The sequence below is a fragment of the Pinus tabuliformis genome, chromosome 6, assembly GCF_031772625.1.
Source record: "Pinus tabuliformis cultivar Carrire ecotype Pingquan chromosome 6, CPIR1, whole genome shotgun sequence".
NCBI classification, from domain to species: domain Eukaryota; kingdom Viridiplantae; phylum Streptophyta; class Pinopsida; order Pinales; family Pinaceae; genus Pinus; species Pinus tabuliformis.
The window spans coordinates 45,390,440-45,410,956 of record NC_142292.1 but is presented as its reverse complement, the minus strand read 5'-3'; the positions used below and the strand labels follow the sequence as shown (position 1 = coordinate 45,410,956).

Sequence of the window (20,517 nt, the reverse complement as noted above, 5' to 3'; positions counted from 1 at the left end):
GTGCAAAAAGGATAATTACCCTTTGCCAAAAATGGAAACTTTGTTGCAAAGAGTAACTGGGTCTGGGATGATGTCATTGCTAGACGGTTTTTCTGGGTATAATCAAGTTTGGGTTAAAAAGGAAGATCGACACAAGACCACATTCACAACACCATGGGGCACTTTTGAATACATCAGAATGCCATTTGGGTTAACGAATGCTGGGGCTACTTTCCAGAGGGCCATGGATTATGCCTTCAGAGGATTAATCGGGAAAATTATCGAAATTTACCAAGACGATCTTACTGTTTTCTCTAAAGATGGTATCAGCCATATAGATCATCTTAGGAAAGTTTTCGATAGATGCAGAGAATATGGCATCTCTTTGAATCCGGCTAAATCTGTCTTTGGGGTAACTGAAGGGAAACTTCTGGGTCATATCATTTCTAAGGAAGGAGTCAAGGTCGATCCTGAACGAGTTGAAGCAATTCAAAAGATTCCTCTCCCGCATAACCTCAAGTCCCTTCAGTCTTTCCTGGGAAAGATAAATTTTATTAGAAGATTTATCCCGAATTATGCGGAAATAGCGAAGCCCATTCAAAGTCTTCTGAAGAAGGATGTGAAATTTGTCTGGCAAGAAGAGGGCAAAAGGGCTTTCCAAGAAATCAAGTCTGCTATCGCGAAAGCTCCTGTCCTTGTTAGTCCTGATTATTCCAAAGATTTCATGATTTTTTCTTTCGCTTCTGAGGATACCATTGCCGGTGTCTTGCTTCAAAAGAATAAAGATGGTCACGAGCAGCCTATCGCTTTCATGAGTAGAGCACTTCAAAACTCCGAATTGAAGTACAATACCATGGAAAAGCAGGCTTATGCCCTGGTCAAGTCTCTTAAGCATTTTAAAACTTATGTGGGTTATTCTAAGATCATCGCTTTCGTCCCACATTCGGCTGTTAAGGACATATTAACTCAAACTGATTGCTTAGGGACTCGTGCTAGGTGGGTTACTAAGATACAGGAGTATGATTTAGAGATTAGACCCACTAAGCTGATCAAAGGCCAAGGATTAGCTCAAATGTTAACTGAAAGTAATGAAAAGACTCTTGGTTTGTTCTGCCTTGATGATCTTTCTTCACCAGAATTAAGAAGGTTAGCTGAGCATGAATGGTACCAGGACATAGTTTACTACTTAACAAATCTTGCTTGTCCTAACCACTTAGTCGCTCATAGAAGAAGGGCTCTTAGACTAAAAGCCACTAAGTACTGCCTTATGAAGGATGGCCTTGGATGGAGAAATCCAGAGGGCATAGTGCTTAGGTGTGTTGACGATGTTGAGTCCAAAAGATTAATCTCCGAATTTCATTCAGGATTTTGTGGTGGTCATTATGCTGCTAGAACTACTGCCCACAAAATCCTGAGAGCTGGCTATTATTGGCCTTCGATTTTTTCTGATGTGCACAAGTTTGTTAGATCGTGTCAAGCCTGTCAACTGTTCACTGGGAAACAGAAGCTTGCTGCCCTTCCTCTACAGCCCGTTATTGTAGAGGCACCTTTTCAGCATTGGGGTCTGGACTTCATAGGCAAGTTCCATGAAAATTCTAGCAATGGCTACTCTTGGATTTTGACTGCTACTGATTACTTCACTAAATGGGTAGAAGCCATTCCTGCTAAGAATGCCACTGAAAGGGTGATTATGGATTTCATTGAGAATAACATCATTACTAGATTTGGTGTCCCCGCTAAAATCACTACGGACAATGCCAAGGCTTTTAGTTCTTCAGAGTTTACATCTTTCTGTTTCAAATATGGCATCGTCTTGTCTCATTCATCGAATTACTATCCTCAGGGTAATGGTTTGGCTGAATCAAGTAATAAAAATCTCATAACCATCATCAAGAAAATAGTAGGAGATAACAAGAAGTCTTGGGACAGCAAAATCAAGTATGCTTTGTGGGCAGACAGAATTACTAAGAAGAAATCTACTGGTAAATCTCCCTTTGAATTGGTTTATGGCTTGGATGTTACCTTACCTGTGCACCTAAAATTGCCAGCCTATCAGCTTCTCCAAAATTTTTCCACTGATAAAGATGTTGTTCAGAATAGGATAGATCAGATTGTGGAATTAGATGAGACTCGTCGGACAGCTTTTGAAACTGCATGTAAAAATCAATCTAATATTAAGAAAAGCTTTGATAAATGCTCTAGATCTAGATCTTTGCAGGTTGGAGATATGGTTTTACTTTGGGATCGCAAAAATGAAAAACCAGGAAAGCATAAAAAGTTTGACAGCTTGTGGTTGGGACCGTACATCATTAGAGACAAAGCTGGACCAAACTCATTCCACTTGAGCAGATTGGATGGTGAATCACTTCATCTACCAGTGAACGGCCAAATGCTCAAGCTGTTCTTCAGAGATGATATCTGATGCCGTGGGGCATCTTTTGTATTGTATTTCTATCCCTACTCCTTGTCTTTTCAGCATTTCATTTCTGTTTTTGGGATTAGATTTACTTTTCATGTTATTAGTTAGTCAATAAATGAAGAGCTTTTATTTTTCCTGTACTTAATGCATATGATGATTTGGGAATGGACGCTACTTATTTTTATTTGTGTGTTGTATGGATGCAGATTCTGGATTCTCACATTCCTACCAATGCAGCAACGTGTCCCCAAGTAGAGCCAGATGTTGACCACTACTGGTCAACTACCCATGCAGTACACCTCCTTCCTGTTGGCAGAGAAGGGTAGCTCCTGAGCGACATGTCCGTGCCAGCCTACAGTCATCGACAGCTTGATCATTTTTGTTGTAAACCCAGTCTGCATGTTTGAATTGTAAATAATCTAAGCAGATCAGAGTCATGTATGTAGAATTGCCTAGGTGGACCTAACTTTCTAATGATGATCTGCGTCCCGGGAGGTTTTTAGTCTCACCGATCCATGGATCGGCAGAGTTTTCCTTCAAACCCGACCCCAAAGCCGGGATGCATTTTGTTATTAGGACTTTAGGAGAACCCTAGCATGTTAATCTGCTAGATTATAGCTGTGTCGCAGAACTGGGTGGTCTATGAGGGTCTGTATTAAGTGGATTCATCCCTTTGAGATGTAAATTGTAAAAATTGTAAAAAATCATGATGAAATGTGTCTTGAGGGTTGAAAATGTTGTAAATCCCCTCATGAGTCCTAGGTCCTAGGTGCTAGGTGATGATTCCAACGGCTGGGTTTGATGATCCATCTTAAAATAAATTTAAATTTTTTTTAATGAATAAAAATAATAAATTCATATAAATAAATAAATAAAGTAAAAAAAAAAAAAAAAAAAAAAAAAAAGCATAAAGCAAAAACCCTAAGCAATAAAATAATAATATTTTTGTGGATCACCCAAAACTAGCCGTTGGGATCATTTCCTTTATGTAGGGTCTTAGGTGGTCATTTTCAGTTTCATCTGATCTGTGAGTCTGTACTGAAAGCTCTCTTGTAATCTGATTTCTGATTAATAAAGAAGACTTTGGGGTTCAAACTGGCTGGTGTTACTCTCTGGAATTGCTGTGAGATTATTGCTTTTCTGCATGTTTTAGTTTTCAGCAGTTAAAATAGCTGGTTTTTCAGAGCATTGTGAGTACAGGTATCTTGCTCACGTGCTAGGGTTTGAATGTTGTAGGGTTTCTGAAATAATGGCAGGTAGCTCCATTATTTCTTGAAATCTAGCAGCATTTCTTGCCCTCTTTGCTGATGTCTGCTTGAGGTGTGCAGGAAAATTTTAGCTGAAGGCTATTTGTGGGCGTTTGGGGAAGTTCTGAGCTGAACCAGCCGACTCCCACAGGCTGTTCTGTGCAGAGCCCAGCTAATTTGTGCCTTGGGTTAATCTTTAAGAGTTTTATTTTCTGTTTTACATGAGAGATTCTCTTTCTGTTCACAGTACAGTTCAAATTTCTGATGTTTCGAAAATATTGCTGCAATTATTGTTAAATTTGGCTGTTCTGGGGCTGTAAAATTTTGTGATTCTAGGTTACTTTTGAAGGGTTGTATTTTGAAGTTTTGCATAGCCCTGCTAGGCTCTTGTTTTTCTGTTTTCCAGGGTTTCAAAGGCCCATGCTGCTGCTGAAAACACATTGCGCCAGAGTGAAAGTCAAGCGTGAAAAGGTGCGTTCTGCAGGTTCCAAACCATCCCAGGTATTTACAAAACCCTGCTGTTCTTTTAAAACTGCAAGCACAACACTGAATATGACAGAGAAAGTTTTGAAACAAAATGGAAGTGTGAATGTATACACAGTTTAGGTTTCAGATTTGAGTAGCTTATGATTTGATTTCTGGTGGAACTTATTCAGCAATTTCATCAAACCAAGCAAGCTTAAATCGATTTGCTCCAAAAGGCTGTCTTTTTCTCTCATTTATGCATCGATTTCTCCTCTCAGAAGCTAAGGACCTGCTGTCATGAATCGCATTTGATTTTCCTCAGTGTTTTCTCGCGTGGCCAGGTCGAAGTCTCCATTGTTAGCGTATGCGTCTGCGTATTGTCTAAATTTTTTGGGCTTGGGCGTGCGTAGGGTTTATGTTCCACTTCTCCACATTTCAAATCGGTTCCCAATCGTTTTGTGCTTTCCCGAAGGCATCGTTTTCGTTTTTTTTAGGGGCTGAGTCTCATCGTCCAGCATTTCGAAGGTCGTTACTTCTCTGCCGTATCAGCATTTGCCTTTACAGCCTTCGTCGCATATCCGAAACCTGTCACTAAGCATCCTTTCCGAATTTCTGAGGCTGAGTCTCATCTCATTGCAGTTGTTTTGTTTTTGTTTTCTCTGCGTCATAGTCGTTTGCGGCTTCGGCTTGGCTGTAAGTCGATTATCCTCCGCCCTTGCTGCGTTACCATTTCGGTGCTGGTCTGGCTTGCTCCCGCTATTTCGAATCTCCCTGCGTATTTGTTTTAACGATATCTGCATCTTAACGCATGTTTTGGTCACGTTTGGATAGGCCTGGGTCACGCATTTTTTTTTTGCCGGCGGCTAAGATATCGTGTGGTTACAGTTTATCGATTTCATCATAAATCTGCCGTTCTATTTCTCTTGCAGTTGGGTGAGCTCATTCAGCGTAGGTCTCACCCCCTTTCCCGATTTTTCTTTGAGCCTGAAACTCGGCATATCGTGAGCTGTAGGGTTCTCCATTTTTGTGTTTCACGCTGAGCCTGAGCCCGTGGTAGCATGTCATTCCCAGGTTAGCGTAGGTGAATTTAGGGTGCAGCCTTTGTATATTTTTTTTTTAAATTTTATTTCTTGGCTAGGTTATGATTGTAAGGGATAGCGTATAGTTTGTCTGCAAGTAGATGTTTATGCTTTACATTTTAGATTTTAGCTTTAGAATTTAAGTTAGTTTATAGTTTCATTTGTTTTAGATTTAAATCATATAAAAAAAAAAAAAAAAAAAACAAAAATGTTTAGGTTCTAGACTTAGACTTTAATTTGATTTTTTTTTGTAATTTGATTTAAATTTTTTTTTTTTTTTTTTTTAGTTTAGTTTAGAGTTTTAAATGATTTTATTTTTATATTAATTAGATTTTAAGTTTTGAAATTAAAAAAAAAAAAAAAAAAAAAAAAAAAAAAATATTTAAAATTAAAAATTTGTGGAAAGCTTATTCTGCCAGTTTCAGCCCTTTTTTATGCATGCTGTATCTTTCACGCTGAGATTTGAGCACGAAATTGATATCTGGTTTCTCTGTTGTTTGAAGCAATTTATTTCTTTTAGTTTGCTGGATATCGTTGTTTGAAGAGCGTTGTGGTTTTACTGAATATTTAAAGCATTGCTCTCTTTATCTGATGATTGCTGGCCGTGGTTCATGTTCTTCGATCATCTAGCTAGTAATCATATAGATCTCTTAAGGCACTGGTCTATCAAATCAATAGAGCCTTTTTAGTGCATCTCGTCTCCCGGCCCAACTGTTTGGCAGTTGGCCTTCATCTTTCCTCAGGGTCTACCCCCCTTAGCCGTGGGAGACAGGCTTAAACGGAGAGACCGGGGATCAGAGTGACAGCCCCCGGTCTGAGCGTTGTCGTGTCAGTTTGCGCGACAACAGAACTCATGAAGGTCATTATGAATTTTTGGTCATGCCTTTTGGCCTTACCAATGCACCTTCTACATTTCAAGGTTTGACGAATTCCATTTTCAAACCCTTTCTTAGAAAATTTGTGTTAGTATTTTTTGATTATATACTAATCTACAGCAAGTCTTGGAAGGATCATGTTGAACATGTTGACAGGGTGCTACAACTATTGGAGGAGAAACAATTATATGCAAAAAGATCCAAATGTTTCTTTGGAGTACAAAAGGTGGAATATCTGAGTCATATTGTATCTCATTAAGGAGTTAAGGTAGACCCTAGCAAAATTAAAGCCATTAGGGAATGGAAAATCTCCACATCCATAAAGCATCTGCGAGGATTTATGGGGTTGACAAGGTATTATCGCAAGTTTGTTAAGAATTATGGGAGAATAACAGCACTTCTAACAATATTATTGAAGAAAGATGCATTTTCATGGACTCCAGAAGCAACAAAGGCCTTCGAACATCTTAAAGAGGCAATGTGCCAAGCACTGGTCTTAGCTAGACCGGACTTCACAAAAACCTTTGTTGTGGAATATGATGCTTTAGGAAATGGAATTGGTGTTGTTTTAATGCAAGATGAAAGACCCATTGCTTTTGAAAGTCGTCCAATCAAGGGAAATTTTTTACACAAAGCTATTTATGAAAAGGAAATGTTGGCAATATTACATGCATTTAAGAAATGGCGACCCTACCTAATGGGAAGACACTTCAAGGTAAAAACAGATCATGATAGCCTTAAATACTTTTTAGAACAAAGATTATTCTCTGAAGAGCAACAAAAGTGGGTCACAAAGATGTTGGGTTATGACTTTGAAATCATCTACAAAAAAAGGAAGCAAAATGTGGTGGCAGATGCACTCTCAAGAAAGGATGAGGATGTGGAAGCATTGTTGTCTGCCACTTCTATTATCCAACCAGATTGGATAAACGAAGCAAGGGAGGAATGGAAGAATGATGAAGAAGTGTGGGCACTTATTCAAAATTTACAACAAGATTCCAGTACATCTGATAAATTTCGCTGGAAAAATGATTCGTTATGGTACAAAGATCGCTTATACCTCTGTAAGAATTCCCAACTCAAACAAAAGATTCTTATGGAATTGCACACTTCTCCCTTAGGAGGGCACTCAGGATTCGTAAAACCTTACCACAGGGTTAAGAAAGAATTTTTTTGGGATGGCCTTAAATCGGATATTCAAAAGTTTGTGGCGGAATGTTTGGTTTGCCAACAAAATAAAGTTGAAACAATTAAGACCCCGGGTCTATTAGAACCTTTATCCATTCCAAGCCAACGTTGGGAGGAGGTTTCAATGGATTTTATCATAGGTTTACCCAAGTCTGAGGGAAAGAGTGTCATCATGGTGGTAGTTGACAGACTTATCAAGTATGCACACTTTTGTGCATTATCACATCCATTTAAAGCCAGTATCGTTTCTACTGCATTTATGGAAACAATTCAAAAGCTACATGGAAATCCAAAGATTATTGTAAGTGACAGAGATCCCATTTTCACTGGAAATTTTTGGATACAATTATTTTCTTGTTTTGGTACTCAGTTAGCTCATAGCTCATCTTATCATCCTCAGTCTGATGGGCAAACTGAGATAGTAAACAAATGTTTGGAAGGATATCTTCCTTGCTTTGTATCTGATAAATAGACACAATGGGTCAAATGGTTGCCTCTGGCTGAATGGTGGTATAACACTTCCTTCCATACAACAACAAAAATGACCCCATTTATGGCACTTTATGGATATCAACCACCATCCATCACATCATATTTAAGAGAAAATTCTAAGGTTCAAGCAGTGGAACATCACATTGAACATCAACAACAAGTCCTCCAACTCTTTAAGGATAACCTCGTGTTGGCACAGAATAGAATGAAACAACAGGCAGATCAACATCGCAGCGAAAGAAGTTTTGATGTAGGTGATTGGGTATTCCTACGGCTACAACCATATAAACAAATGTCCTTCAAGCAAGCTAAGAAGGATAATAAATTATCACCAAAGTATTATGGTCCGTACAAGGTGTTGCAAAAGATTGGTACGATGGCATATAAATTGGAGCTTCCTGTAGCTTCTTGAGTGCACCCAGTTTTCCATGTTTCATGTTTAAAGAATGTTATAGGCGACAAGCTCCCAGTTCAAACAATATTGCTAGAACTTGACGAGGAAGGAAAAATTATATTGGAACCAGAAGCAGTCACATAAACAAGAACTCGGCAGCTACGAAATCGATCAATTTCGGAGTATCTCATCAAGTGGAAGAACTTATCCACTGAAGATTCCACATGGGAGGATGAGAATTTTATACAGAAGCATCAAGAACTACTCAAGCATTGAGGACAACACTTTTTTTGGAGGAGAGGGGCATGTTAGGTTCGTATAATACTAGTGATTACCCCATTACTATTGTAGTTGTATTCCTTATTAATATTGTTGTGCCCCTATTGTCCCCATATTGTTATTACTGTGCCCCATAGAATCCCTCTATTGTTATTTTTGTGGCTTTATATTATTTTTGTTAGGTCGGCTGGGTTATATTATGACTCCTTAGGCTCCTATATATAGAAAGGAGGTTTTGTCATTTGAATCATCCAAGAATTGTTCATTTGTGTAATGTAAAGGAAGTTGCCCCTTCGAAGAGGCTGAATTCTAAGGCGTTCAACTATCTTTTCTATCTTTTTGTGAGCTGGTTTCATAACAAAACATTCCTGGAAAAACCCGGAAGGGAAAACCAATTCTTCATATCTGAGAGTTTTATTATGTTATATACCTAGGGGGGATAATATGGGGTACAAGGGAGGTACCCAAGGGAATAATGTAATAATGGGATGGGCCATAGTAATAAATAAGGTGGTTAACCCGTATCATGTAAGGGACCACAAGTAGTTAGTAATAATGTAATGGGCCCATGGTATTAGATAGATGGTATTGACCCATGGTATTGTATGTATGAGACCTATATAGAGGCTAGAGACTCCCCATTGAGGGATGTCAAGGAATATTGTATGAACAGGCATATGGCTTGTGGAGTGTTCTCCTTCCTTAAGGAGTGAATGTATGGTGTTGCCCTACCTTAAGGGTTTTGATCAATAAAGAAGCATTTCTATCTATATTCAGATCTTGTTATACCACTTGTTATAGATCTGATATGAAAATATAAGACACTGAAAATATCAGATCTATAACAAGTGGTATAACAAGATCGGAATATAGATAGAAATGCTTTTTTATTGATCAAACCCCTTAAGGTAGGGCAACACCATACATTCACTTTTTAAGGAAGGAGAACACTCCACAAGCCATATGCTTGTTCATACAATATTCCTTGACATCCCTCAATGGGGAGTCTCTAGCCTCTATATAGGCCTCATACATACAATACCATGGATCAATACCATGGTTCCCTCAATACCATCTATCTAATACCATGGGCCCATTACATTATTACTAACTACTTGTGGTCCCTTACATGATACGGGTTAACCACCTTATTTATTACTATAGCCCATCCCATTATTACATTATTCCCTTGGGTACCTCCCTTTGCACCCCATATTATCCCCCTAGGTATATAACATATTAATTGTCAGCAAATTCTGCAATTGATGAATATTACAATACTACTTGCCAAACCCCAACAAAGCTCCGACAGAATATCTCTTCGTCTCCTCTGGTCGATCTGACCATTGGAAGGCTCACAACTTCCTTCTGCAACCTGACACAACCTCTTTTGGCAAATACGACTTGTACGACTTCACACGTGCGGCTCCTCCATCTCTTTGATGCTCACGACTTGGATGGAATTAGCCTCTTGGCTATGCTGGTAACTCGTAAGTGTGAAAGTTTCATATATCACAACAACTCGAAATTATTTTCTTAATTGTTAATTTATTTAACAATTTATTCGCAATTTGCTACGACAAATATCAAATAATTCACACTGTGATTTTCAAAAATAAATTGTGGAAGAAAATAGCACTGGAAATTGAGAAAATACTAGCACACACACACACACATAAAAATGACACCATTATTTTTGGACAAACGTCCCCATAAAAACCCAACCTGGGAAAACCGATGCAACAAATGAGACTTTTATTATTGTGCAGCAGTGAGAAAATCTGAGTACAAAAATCTAGATGCCTAATCGAGCAATCCTACAGAGAAAAATACTGGCAAAAACTTAGTGAGGAATTTTCCTCATCCCATAGGCAATCCAACACTGAAGATTGGCCTCTGAAACCCCTCTATAAATTGCCCTGTGTCACCCTTTGCATGGGCTTTGCGTAGGCATTAATTTGTACAACCTGGATCTCACACTGCGCTGCCTCTTCTGCTTGCCACTGACTCTAGAAACAATTCTCCTGTCCTCTGTGAAATTATTCTGCCATCGGAACTTTGAAATGACTTCCTGAATTCGCAAGTCAAGCTGCCTATTAGAGGCTTCTGCGCAGCCTCTGCGTCAACCTCACTATGGCTATCTCTTCCTCTTTGTAATGTACTCGTTGGATCTGGAAATCTTCCTCCAGCCTCACTGTCCCTTCCCGTCTCTGTCTTTGCTTCCTCATTGAAGTTTGAACTCTTCGACAATTAACTACTGCTACTCTGGAAAATCAAATTTTCCAAGTGTCTCTGGTGTATTCTTCAAGTGTCCATGGACTTCTTCTTATAATCCTCTATTTGAGCACCAACGACCAAGATTAAAACTTAATCAAGGGGTTAGGATCATCTCAGAGTCGATCCGTGTGAGTTTCTAGAGAATTCTCACATAAACTTAATTAATTTTGATTAATTAACCAATTTTCCTAGTTTCGACTTAGGAAACATTAAAAAATAGGTTAATAATCTAATTCAGTCATCTCTAGGTGAAATTTCCAGAAACAATTTATGGGTTTTGGAGATCTCATGTATTTTAGCATCTCCACCAAGTTTTGGACTAGAACACATCTGATGCTACAAAAACTAACACTCTCTCTTAGCAAGGACTATGTTCTAGTGCTCCATACCCTGCTACAACATTGTCTTTGTATCATCTCCTGTCACGCTGCTGATGTTTGGCCATACTTCCCACCAACCACTGCGCAACTCTAGTGTTGCATCTGTGCTGCTGTTGACACTGCTATGTTGTTGCCAACCCTGCATCTGCACTATAACTCCCTCATCTGTTGTTGTTGCAACTGCAACTGGGAAGCATCCGAAATGCTGAATCAATTGTGTTCAGTATGATGCATCTGTCTCCTGAGTCCTAACTGATACTAGCCATTGCACTGTCACTGAAGAATCTGCGCTGCTGCTGACTCTGCACTATGCCACTTTGCACTGTTGCCAACTCTGCATTGCTCTCTTCAGCATCTAACTATTGCTAGTTTGCAACTGTCACTCTGGAATTTTGACTGCACCTCTAACACTGGTCCATCTTGCTACTGAATATTGTGGGCCCCCGTAGCTAGCTAATGATCCTATGAGGTGGACTCCTCGATGGATCTTGCTCATCTCTGTAGCTCTCTGGGGTTATAACACCAAATCACCCCACCTCACTCCTGGAGGTATATCTGCGAACGTAGCAAAATCTTCCTCCAACTTGGAGGGCATCTTGTCAATCTCCGTGGACACTGCTGCCTGGTCTTGCTTCTCCTACTTGTCCTTCTTCCTGAGAGGACATTGCGTGCTGTAGTGACCGAACTCACTACATCTGAAGCACTTGACCTTTGATAGGTCCTTCTTCTTCTTCTTTTGCTCCCCCTGTGCCTGACTAGGACCCTTAGATGCAAGGGCCACATTCTCCTCCTCACTCTTCACGCCCTTACTGCTGCTGCCACTGATGGTGCTCTTCAACAGAGCCTGCCTCAACTCTTTCTGCTGTAGATCGGACCACATCCTGTCCCACCTTGGCAAGGTATCTCTGCCCAAGATACTTTGGAAAAATACTTGCCAATCCTTTGAGACATTATTTAGTGCCAATTGTACAAGCTCTGTGGGTTGAGGTGTTGACCCAACAACTGACAACTGATCTCGGACTTCCTGAATCCGAGTGAGAAAGGCATCTATGCTCTCGCCCTTCTACATCTTGGTGTTCCTCAACTTCTCCTGGAGGTACATCTTTCGTTGCTCAAAAGAACTTTGAAACAGCTCAGACAAGGCATCCCACATCTCCTTGGTCGTTCCCTTCTCTGCCACATGTGAGACGAGATGATCTCGGACTCCATCCAAAATCAACCTCTTGGCCTTCGCCATTTCCATCTTGTACTCCTTCTACTAATCGACATCCTGGGTAGTGCTACCACACTCTCCGCATAGGTCTTCAAACCATATTCATCTAGAAGGAATAACATCCTTGCCTTCCAGATGACATAGTTGGAGGCACCATCCAATCTGTCTTGGTCACTGACCTCTATTGTGGCCATCTTTGATGTGGTCTAGAGACTCACTCTTTCCTCTGCTTGGTGCTGCTCTGCTACTCGCACTCCCTCCTGGAATGCGTAGATCTGCTAGCTACTACTGCAACTGAGAAAATTGGATTTCTTGGCTAGAAACCCTCTGAGGGAAATCTCCCTCTGTGTGTGCAATTTCTCTTCCACTCGATGCTGATTTTGCTGCTACAAAACACTCTGTGTCAACCAGAAATCTGCTCAGCAAAAAATCTGAGCTGTTGCTGCTCCCTCTGATAGCTGTAACTATCCCGGCAACTCGACTTTTCTACCAACCTGCAACTGAAAATAAAACTCTTGCCCCAGTAATTCGGCCTGCCTGTCTGGGTACTGCGCAGTCTCTGAGAATTTCGGCTTGCTGCTCCCTCTGAACAACGAAACCCTCTACTCCGCTTTTGAGCTTCCTGGCTGATAACTTGGCTCTAATACCATGTGAAAATTTCATCTATCACAACAACTGAAAATTATTCTCCTAGTTAATTTATTTAACAATTTATTTGCAATTTGCTACAACAAATATCAAATAATTCACACTGTGATTTTTACAAATAAACTGCAGAAGAAAATGGCACTAGAAACTGAGAACATACTAACACACACACACACACACACATACACACACATAAAGATGACACCGTTATTTTTGGACAAATGTCTCCGGAAAAACCCATCTTGGGAAAACCGTTGCAGCAGATGAGTGTTTTATTATTATGCAGTAGTGAGAAAATCTAAGTACAAAAACCTGGATGCCAAATATGACAATCCTACAGAGAAAAATATTGGCAAAAATCTAGTGAGGAATTTTCCTCACCCCATAGGGAATCTGGCACTGAAGACTGGCCTCTGAAACCCCTCTACGAATTTCCCTGCATTGCCCTCTGCATGGGCTCTGTGCATGCACTATTCCATATGGCCTGGATCTCACACTGAGCTGCCTCTTCTTCTTGCCACTAACTCTGGAAACGATTCTCTTGATCTCTACGAAATTCTTCTGCCACCGGAACTCTTAAATGACTTCCCGAATCTGCAAATCGAACTGCCTAATAGAGGCTTCTGCGCAACCCTTGCGTCAGCCTCACTGTGGCTATCTTTGCCTCTCTGTAAAGTACTATCTAGATCTGGAAATCTTCCTCCAGCCTCACTGTCCCTGCCCCTCACTGACTCTGCTTCTTCACTAAAGCTTGAACTCTCTGGCAACTGACTGCTGCTAGTCTGGAAAATCAAATTCTCCAAGTGTCTTTGGTGTATTCTCCAAGTGCCCATCGACTTCTTCTTCTAATTCTTTGTTGGAGCACCAACGACCAAGATTAAAACTTAATCAAGGGCTAGGATCAACTCGGAGTCGATCGGTGTGAGTTTCTAGAGAATTCTCACTTAGAGTTAATTAGTTCTGATTAATTAACCAATTTTCTTAAGTTTAGACTTAGGAAACATTAAAAAATAGGTTAGTAATCTAATTAAGTTATATCTAGGTGGAATTTCCATAAATGATTTTTGGGTTTTGGAGATCTCATGTATTCTAACCTCCCCGCAAAGTTTTGTGACTAGAACACATCCGATGCTACAAAAACTAACAATATGGCCCTCCTATTGGCATTCTCAACCTCTTTCAGAGAAAACTCGGTCTCTCCTGGAATCCTCACAACCTCAATAACTTGGCCTCCCTGGCTGCAGAAAACCACTGGGAGAATTCCTCTTCTGGATCTCGGAAACTAGAAGAATTTTGATGAAATAAAACCCCAAAAATATTTACTGCATTAATTGCTACTGAAACCCTCACTGATGTCAATCCTCACACAATGATCATTATGATCTTCAAAGCTTCCCATCGATTTCCTTTGTAATCTTGCATTGAGAAATCAACGGCCAAGATCCAGATCTGAAATGATCTAATCAATGGTTAAGATCACTTAGAAACTTTTCTAGAAATCTTGAAAGGAAAATCGACCATGTCTCAATTATTACTAATTAATTAATCTATTTCCCTAAGTTAAAACTTTAAGAAAATAATTAAAACTGATTAATTAATTTAATTAAGACATTTCCATTCAAAAAAATAATTTAGGCTTGGAGATATTTTCTGCTGTTGTGTTCTTAGCCTCATTGACACCACCTGAGGCCAGCACAGTTGTCCGAGCTACATCAACCAACATGATCATTGATCATCAGTTTGGAGCTGTATTGCATACAGTGAATCTGTAGTTCTTTCATTTTATTTTATAAGCTTGGCACTTGAATAATGTCTATTCTTCATCTTTAACTATGAGTTAATTGTAGACTTCACGTACTCGCGCTTCCCATGGTGTGTTAGGGTTTGTCAGTCGTCCTTTTTCACTATGTAGAGTGTGTACACTGGTCCAGATATTATTGGTATTCATCTTTTCCTTCCAATGGATAGCAGAATCGACATGGATTTAAGGTTCTAAATTTTGTTATCTGAAGCAGCCCTGAATCAGAAAAGGGTATTTTTTACCAAATTAATTTGACATATTTGATTATGGATAACTTGAAGTACCTTGCCTTAGTAAATTCTAGTCAATTGAACATACACTTGAATAGTTCAATACAAAATCGCAACAAATTAATTGACCAGCTGTTGCACTTTTAGTTGATCTATCAGTAGAATTATTCAAATTGCTTTGATTGCCTAAATTTAAATCTGTTGACTCTCAGGCAGGTGAGCAAGGTCGTCTTCCAGTACTTATTTTGAAACTAAAAGACAGTAAGGTAAAACAAAGACCTGCTGTGGTGTGTTTGCACAGTTCGTACAAATGCAAGGAGTGGTTGCGGCCATTGTTGGAGGTAGATAACATTTCCTCTGTTTCCATAGCAACTTAGTTTGGCGAGAATTCTTTAAATTGAGGTAGAAGGTGGCTTTGTATAGTTGGAAAAAACATTTATGATTGCCAGAACTGTTATCAGAAATTTGCAATCTTTTCTGCAGGCCTATGCTTCAAGGGGATACATTGCAGTTGCAGTGGATTCTCGTTATCATGGTGAACGGGCAACATATAAAACTGCATATAGAGATGTAACGAATGAGTTTGTGCATTATTTACTTTTATTAGGACTTGCTATATGGTTATTTGTCGGAAATTATAAATGACATATGTTGTTACGTTTTGTTGGACTGACTGTCATTTTCTGGCTGCAGGCTCTTGTTTCTTCTTGGAAAACTGGCGAGACCATGCCGTTTATATTTGACACGGTAATTCCAATCTCCTGTCCTTTCAAACTTCAAATTTTTTCTGCCTTTGTTTGTTTACTTGTGTTGGATATTATTCTGAAGTCTTCATGGAACCATGCTTCTTTGATTTCACGCCATTTTCAGGCCTTAATAATGGGAAAAAATACTTGATCAAATTATACAAACAAAATCACAATGCAAATGCTTAAATTTGCACTACAACCTAGCTAATCTTTATTTCTCTCAAGGTACTGCCCGAACACTCCTAATTAGAGTAAATTGTGTTCATAGGTTGGAATAACTCCTACCTAGAACTCTCCTAATAAGAGTGAATAGTTTTGATAGGTTGTGATATCTTGAGAGAGTATTGGTGTTAATGCAATGTGCTAACTATGTAAGTGATTGAATGTTAAATGACATTAAAGCAAATAGAGCACAAGACAAAACTGAATAGACAGGGTGATTCTGAATTGCTCAATCCCATAAACTGGAAAAACTGTGGATTTCCAAGGGCAACAACCCTTCAGACTTTTCTTTCTTAGCTCGTGTGAAAGAATAGAATTACAGGGTAATCTCCTTGGCTCTCATCGAATTCTCCATAGAATGGACATTACATCTTTTTACAGTTAAATATAATTTAAAACAATGATAATCTAAATTTTAAACCTATGTGGGTTGATACATGCCCAATTTATACAATCAGGTTACGGTAGAAGAGTGTCCCTTTAATTGCAATTGTCCATAACATATGCCTAGATAAGCATGTGGCAGGATTTGCATGCTGGACAAATTAGAGAAGTAGTCATGGTCCTAATTGAATGTAGTAACTCTCAAACAACTATAAATCAGATGTTTGTGTGGATCTTGCAGCTGATATCAGCATTGATAGAGTGGTTCAAGCTAGGACCTATGGAATCTCTACCCACAACATCCGACCCCTTATGCATGATTCATCCTTGAGTCAACTGTCAGTGATTACTTTCTGTATAGTTCAACCCTATTGATGAGCTCATGCGGCAGATGGGATTTATTGCATGCAAGCCAAAGCTTAGTTAGATCAAAATGTTGTAATATAGAATGTGCTCAAATTGCATCGACAATTTGATTGAGTCTAGCAGGTTGCCTGTGCCTGAATGTGACATAATAAGACATGATAATTTTAGTAATTTACAACAAATAATCACAAAAGTAGGCCAGTGGGACTAAAGTGTACATTCAATGCAAATAAAATTTGGGAGTGCAAAGCAACTCCTTTACAGTGCTGACAGCAACTAAAGGCAATTACAGAGCGTGCAATATTTGATACATGCATGGGAGGACGAGCCACAAAAGTGTATTTTCAGTTTTCTAGAGTTGCTTTTGTGTAACTTTCTATTTTTATAAAGTCTATTTCTTCTGAAACTGATCACATTTTTGGATACCCTTTATTGAAAAGGGCATTTGGTGATGATCAAAGGAAATGTGCTTTACTGTTTTTGTTGTTTTTATCATTTTTTCAGATTGTTCACGCCTTTTCTAAATACCCTTTTATGGTGGACAACATAGGTGCCAATTTTGGTGACAATTAGAGAGGTTGTGCTTCAATGCTTAATTCCTTTTTTAGAAATAGCAGGTATCCTGGGTCCCTCTTGTAACAGTAAAGCTGGGTTTCATTTTTAAGGAGATTTTGAGTACTTTGATTTTTTGTGATGCAGCCTACTCTAACAATTGAGGTATCTGCTCTACCTAGTTCCAACATGTGATTTTTCATGGTCCTATCCTATGTGTTGATCAAGGTGGGGTGCACCTTGATTGTGGACATGTGTCAGCATTCTAGAACCTGTTGACCCCTGCCGCCTACACCCACCTACAAGTCAGTGAGAAAAGCCTTCAACCCCACAAGGTGTGGTTGGTGGTAGGGAACTCAGAGAAAGGGTTGTCACACTAATCCCTACTCTCTCCGTTTGAGCTATCTCTTAGGTTAGCTAAGGGGGGTGGTCCCTAATGAAAAGTTAAGTTAAAAGATGTGAGTTTCTAGGAGAGTGTTATAGTGAAAATTGATTACTTTTAAGGATTTATGAGCAAATATGATGTGAGCAACTTGAAATAACAATGCCAATTATTAACATGAGAAAAAACATAAAACTAGTGCCTTGTAAGGAATTTGCTCAAAAGATATATTTGCTCAAAGTAAAATGTAATGCTCTCAAAAGAGAAAACAAAGTAACTTTGAAGTTTTTAAGTTTACTTAGTTTAGAAACCCTTCATGCACTTTTTCTGATTTATTTCTACCTACTTGTTATTTTTCCTTTAACAATTTATTTACAAAGTAAATACTGAAAATAAACACTAGTGCATGCTAAACATATTACAGATCAGCAACTAAAAGAAACAAGAACAAACACACCACATGACACCATTATTTTTGGACCAATGTCTCAGGAAAAACCCAATGCGGGAAAACCGATGTAGCGATCTAAGGCTTTTCTTATTAAGCAATATCAAAGTACAATTTGGGTGCCGAAACTGGCCTACCCAACAGAAAATTTCCTTAGCAGCTATACCTCACAGTTTGAGAAAAATCTCCTGGCCGAAACCCCGAAAAATCCTTCCGACAATTCCTCAGCACAAAATTGCTCCTACAACCCCAGCGTCTGCCCAATCTGGAATGCGTCAGCTCCTCTCTGTCCCACGCTGGCCCTGCGTCAATCTTTCTTGGCCTGCGTTAGCCCCAGGAGGCTCGGCGTTAGCTCTGGGAGCCTCTGCGTCAGCTGTGCTGGCCCCTCTGGTGCTTTGTGCAGCACTTGGCTGCCTCTGCATGAGCCATTGCTAGCTCTGCGTCACCCTCATTGGCTGATTCGCTGCTCTCCCGACACAATCTCTGCCTTCTCTATTTCACTGTACTCAATGCCCCTCAACTGCTCTCCCGATCACTGATTCTATCTCTCTTAGCAAACCCCGCTCTAGATAATAGAATGAATGATCATCTGGTGTACTCTCCAAGTGACCCTCAAGCCTCCTCTTATACTTTTTTTGTTGACATCTCAACGGCTGAGATTAAGTCCCTAATCAATGGTTAAGATTAGATCTGGCTTCATCCATGTCTTTTGGACCACTCTAACACAGATTCATATTAATACACATTAATATTTTATTTTCCCTAAGTTTAGACTTAGGGACTCCATTAAAAATATTAACTATTTTAATATCTCATGATCTGTTTAGAATCTGCCCAAACCCTTTCTGGGTATTGGATATCTCATGTGTCCCAACCTCCACCAAATTTCGTGGCTAGAGCACATCCGATGCTACCCCAAATTAACAGTAACCCTGAAGTGTAAACAAAAATTGTTAGCACAAGATATGTAAGATACAAAATGCTTTTGAGATAATCAACTTTATGAATCAAAACATGTGAAACATATCTTGTCAAAACCCAAAAATTAGTAACTAATTTCGAAATGTAAAAGAAAGGAAATGCTAAACTAAGACATCAATATGCAATTAGACTTGAAGCATGAAAAGAAAGCACTTGTTTGAAAAAATTACAATATTTGCTTTTGGAATAGACTTTGCATATGAAAACTCAAACCATCAAGAGCCAAGTAAAGTAAATGTAACGGAAAATGCTCTTGATTAATTTTATTAACTATCTCTACAACAAGATTACAATTTAATTCTTCAATCCTCAGACCTCACCCTCGCCCAAATATACATATCTCATAGTGAGGAGTCAATAGAGGAGTAGAAGATCCCTAAGATGTCTACTTCAACCAATTTATGTTGGAGGTAAAATTTTAATGAGGCTTGGGGCCTTCCTATACTAAAATTCCTATATGAAGTGCAAGTTGTGCTAATTCCCCAAGTTAAAGTGATGCTACATGCAAATGCTTCAATGAAATTGATTTGCGATGCTTGAAAATGAAATAGTGTTCAACATAAGTTGCAATTATAACTTCAATTAGAGGTGTTGTCACATAGAGTGTCTAAGCATCGCGACAACGCTCAGATCGGGGGTTGTCACTTTGATCCCCGATCTCTCCGTTTAAGCCGTCTCCCTAGGCTAAGGGGGGTAGACCCTATGGGATAAAGGAAGACCAATTGGGAAACAACTGGCTTGGGAGACATAGCGGGGGAATCAAACACTTGATCGATATTTAAAATTTGATTAGATCTTTAAATGCTTAAGACCAGTGCCTTCGCTAGATGAAGTGAAAACTGAGTAATTGGTTTGCTGCTATTGTTTAGGAAATAGAAATATGAACATACCTTTTAACAATTGCTTGAATATACTTACTGAAATGTCTAGCATACAATGAGCATTAAAATATTCAAGCAATAATGATCAATTTCAATGACCTAGTAAAGCTCCATTAATTAAAATTCTAAAGATGCGAATTCATTACTCAACCATGAAACTCAAATGCTAACCATTGTTAATCATTAGATATAAGAATCTAAGCATAATTAACTGTAAATTCCGCAAAATTCTTTAGCATAAGGAAGCTTTAAATCCATAAACCTAGAAAATCATCTTCTCAATTTGGTAAGGAAGACTTAATGCAATAAACGATCAACAAAAGACTTTCAATTTTAAAGCGACCAAGCACATCCAGTATATTATTCTTTTATTTTTATTTTTTGATTATATATTTTTTATGATTTTTGATTTATTTTAAGATAAAAAAAAAAACAAAACAAAACTTAAATATATCTAAAGCTAAAACTAAAAGTTAAAGAGAATCAAAAGTAAATAAAAAAAATCTATTTCTAAACTAAAAACTTAATCATATCAAATATATAACTATGAAATAAAACTTGATTTCTTTTTTTTTTGTTTTTTTTT

At 38.8% G+C, this 20,517-nt stretch overlaps 1 protein-coding gene across 1 annotated transcript in view; it reads left to right on the top strand.

Moving 5' to 3' along the window:
• LOC149257138 (alpha/beta-Hydrolases superfamily protein) overlaps positions 1-20,517 on the top strand; it is a 152,083-nt gene that overhangs the window by 41,459 nt on the left and 90,107 nt on the right. Inside the window, exons 4-6 of the mRNA XM_089413647.1 lie at positions 15,179-15,307; positions 15,450-15,536; positions 15,660-15,713. Coding sequence (XP_089269773.1) covers positions 15,179-15,307; positions 15,450-15,536; positions 15,660-15,713 — 270 coding nt within the window. The remainder of the gene's footprint in view (positions 1-15,178; positions 15,308-15,449; positions 15,537-15,659; positions 15,714-20,517) is intronic.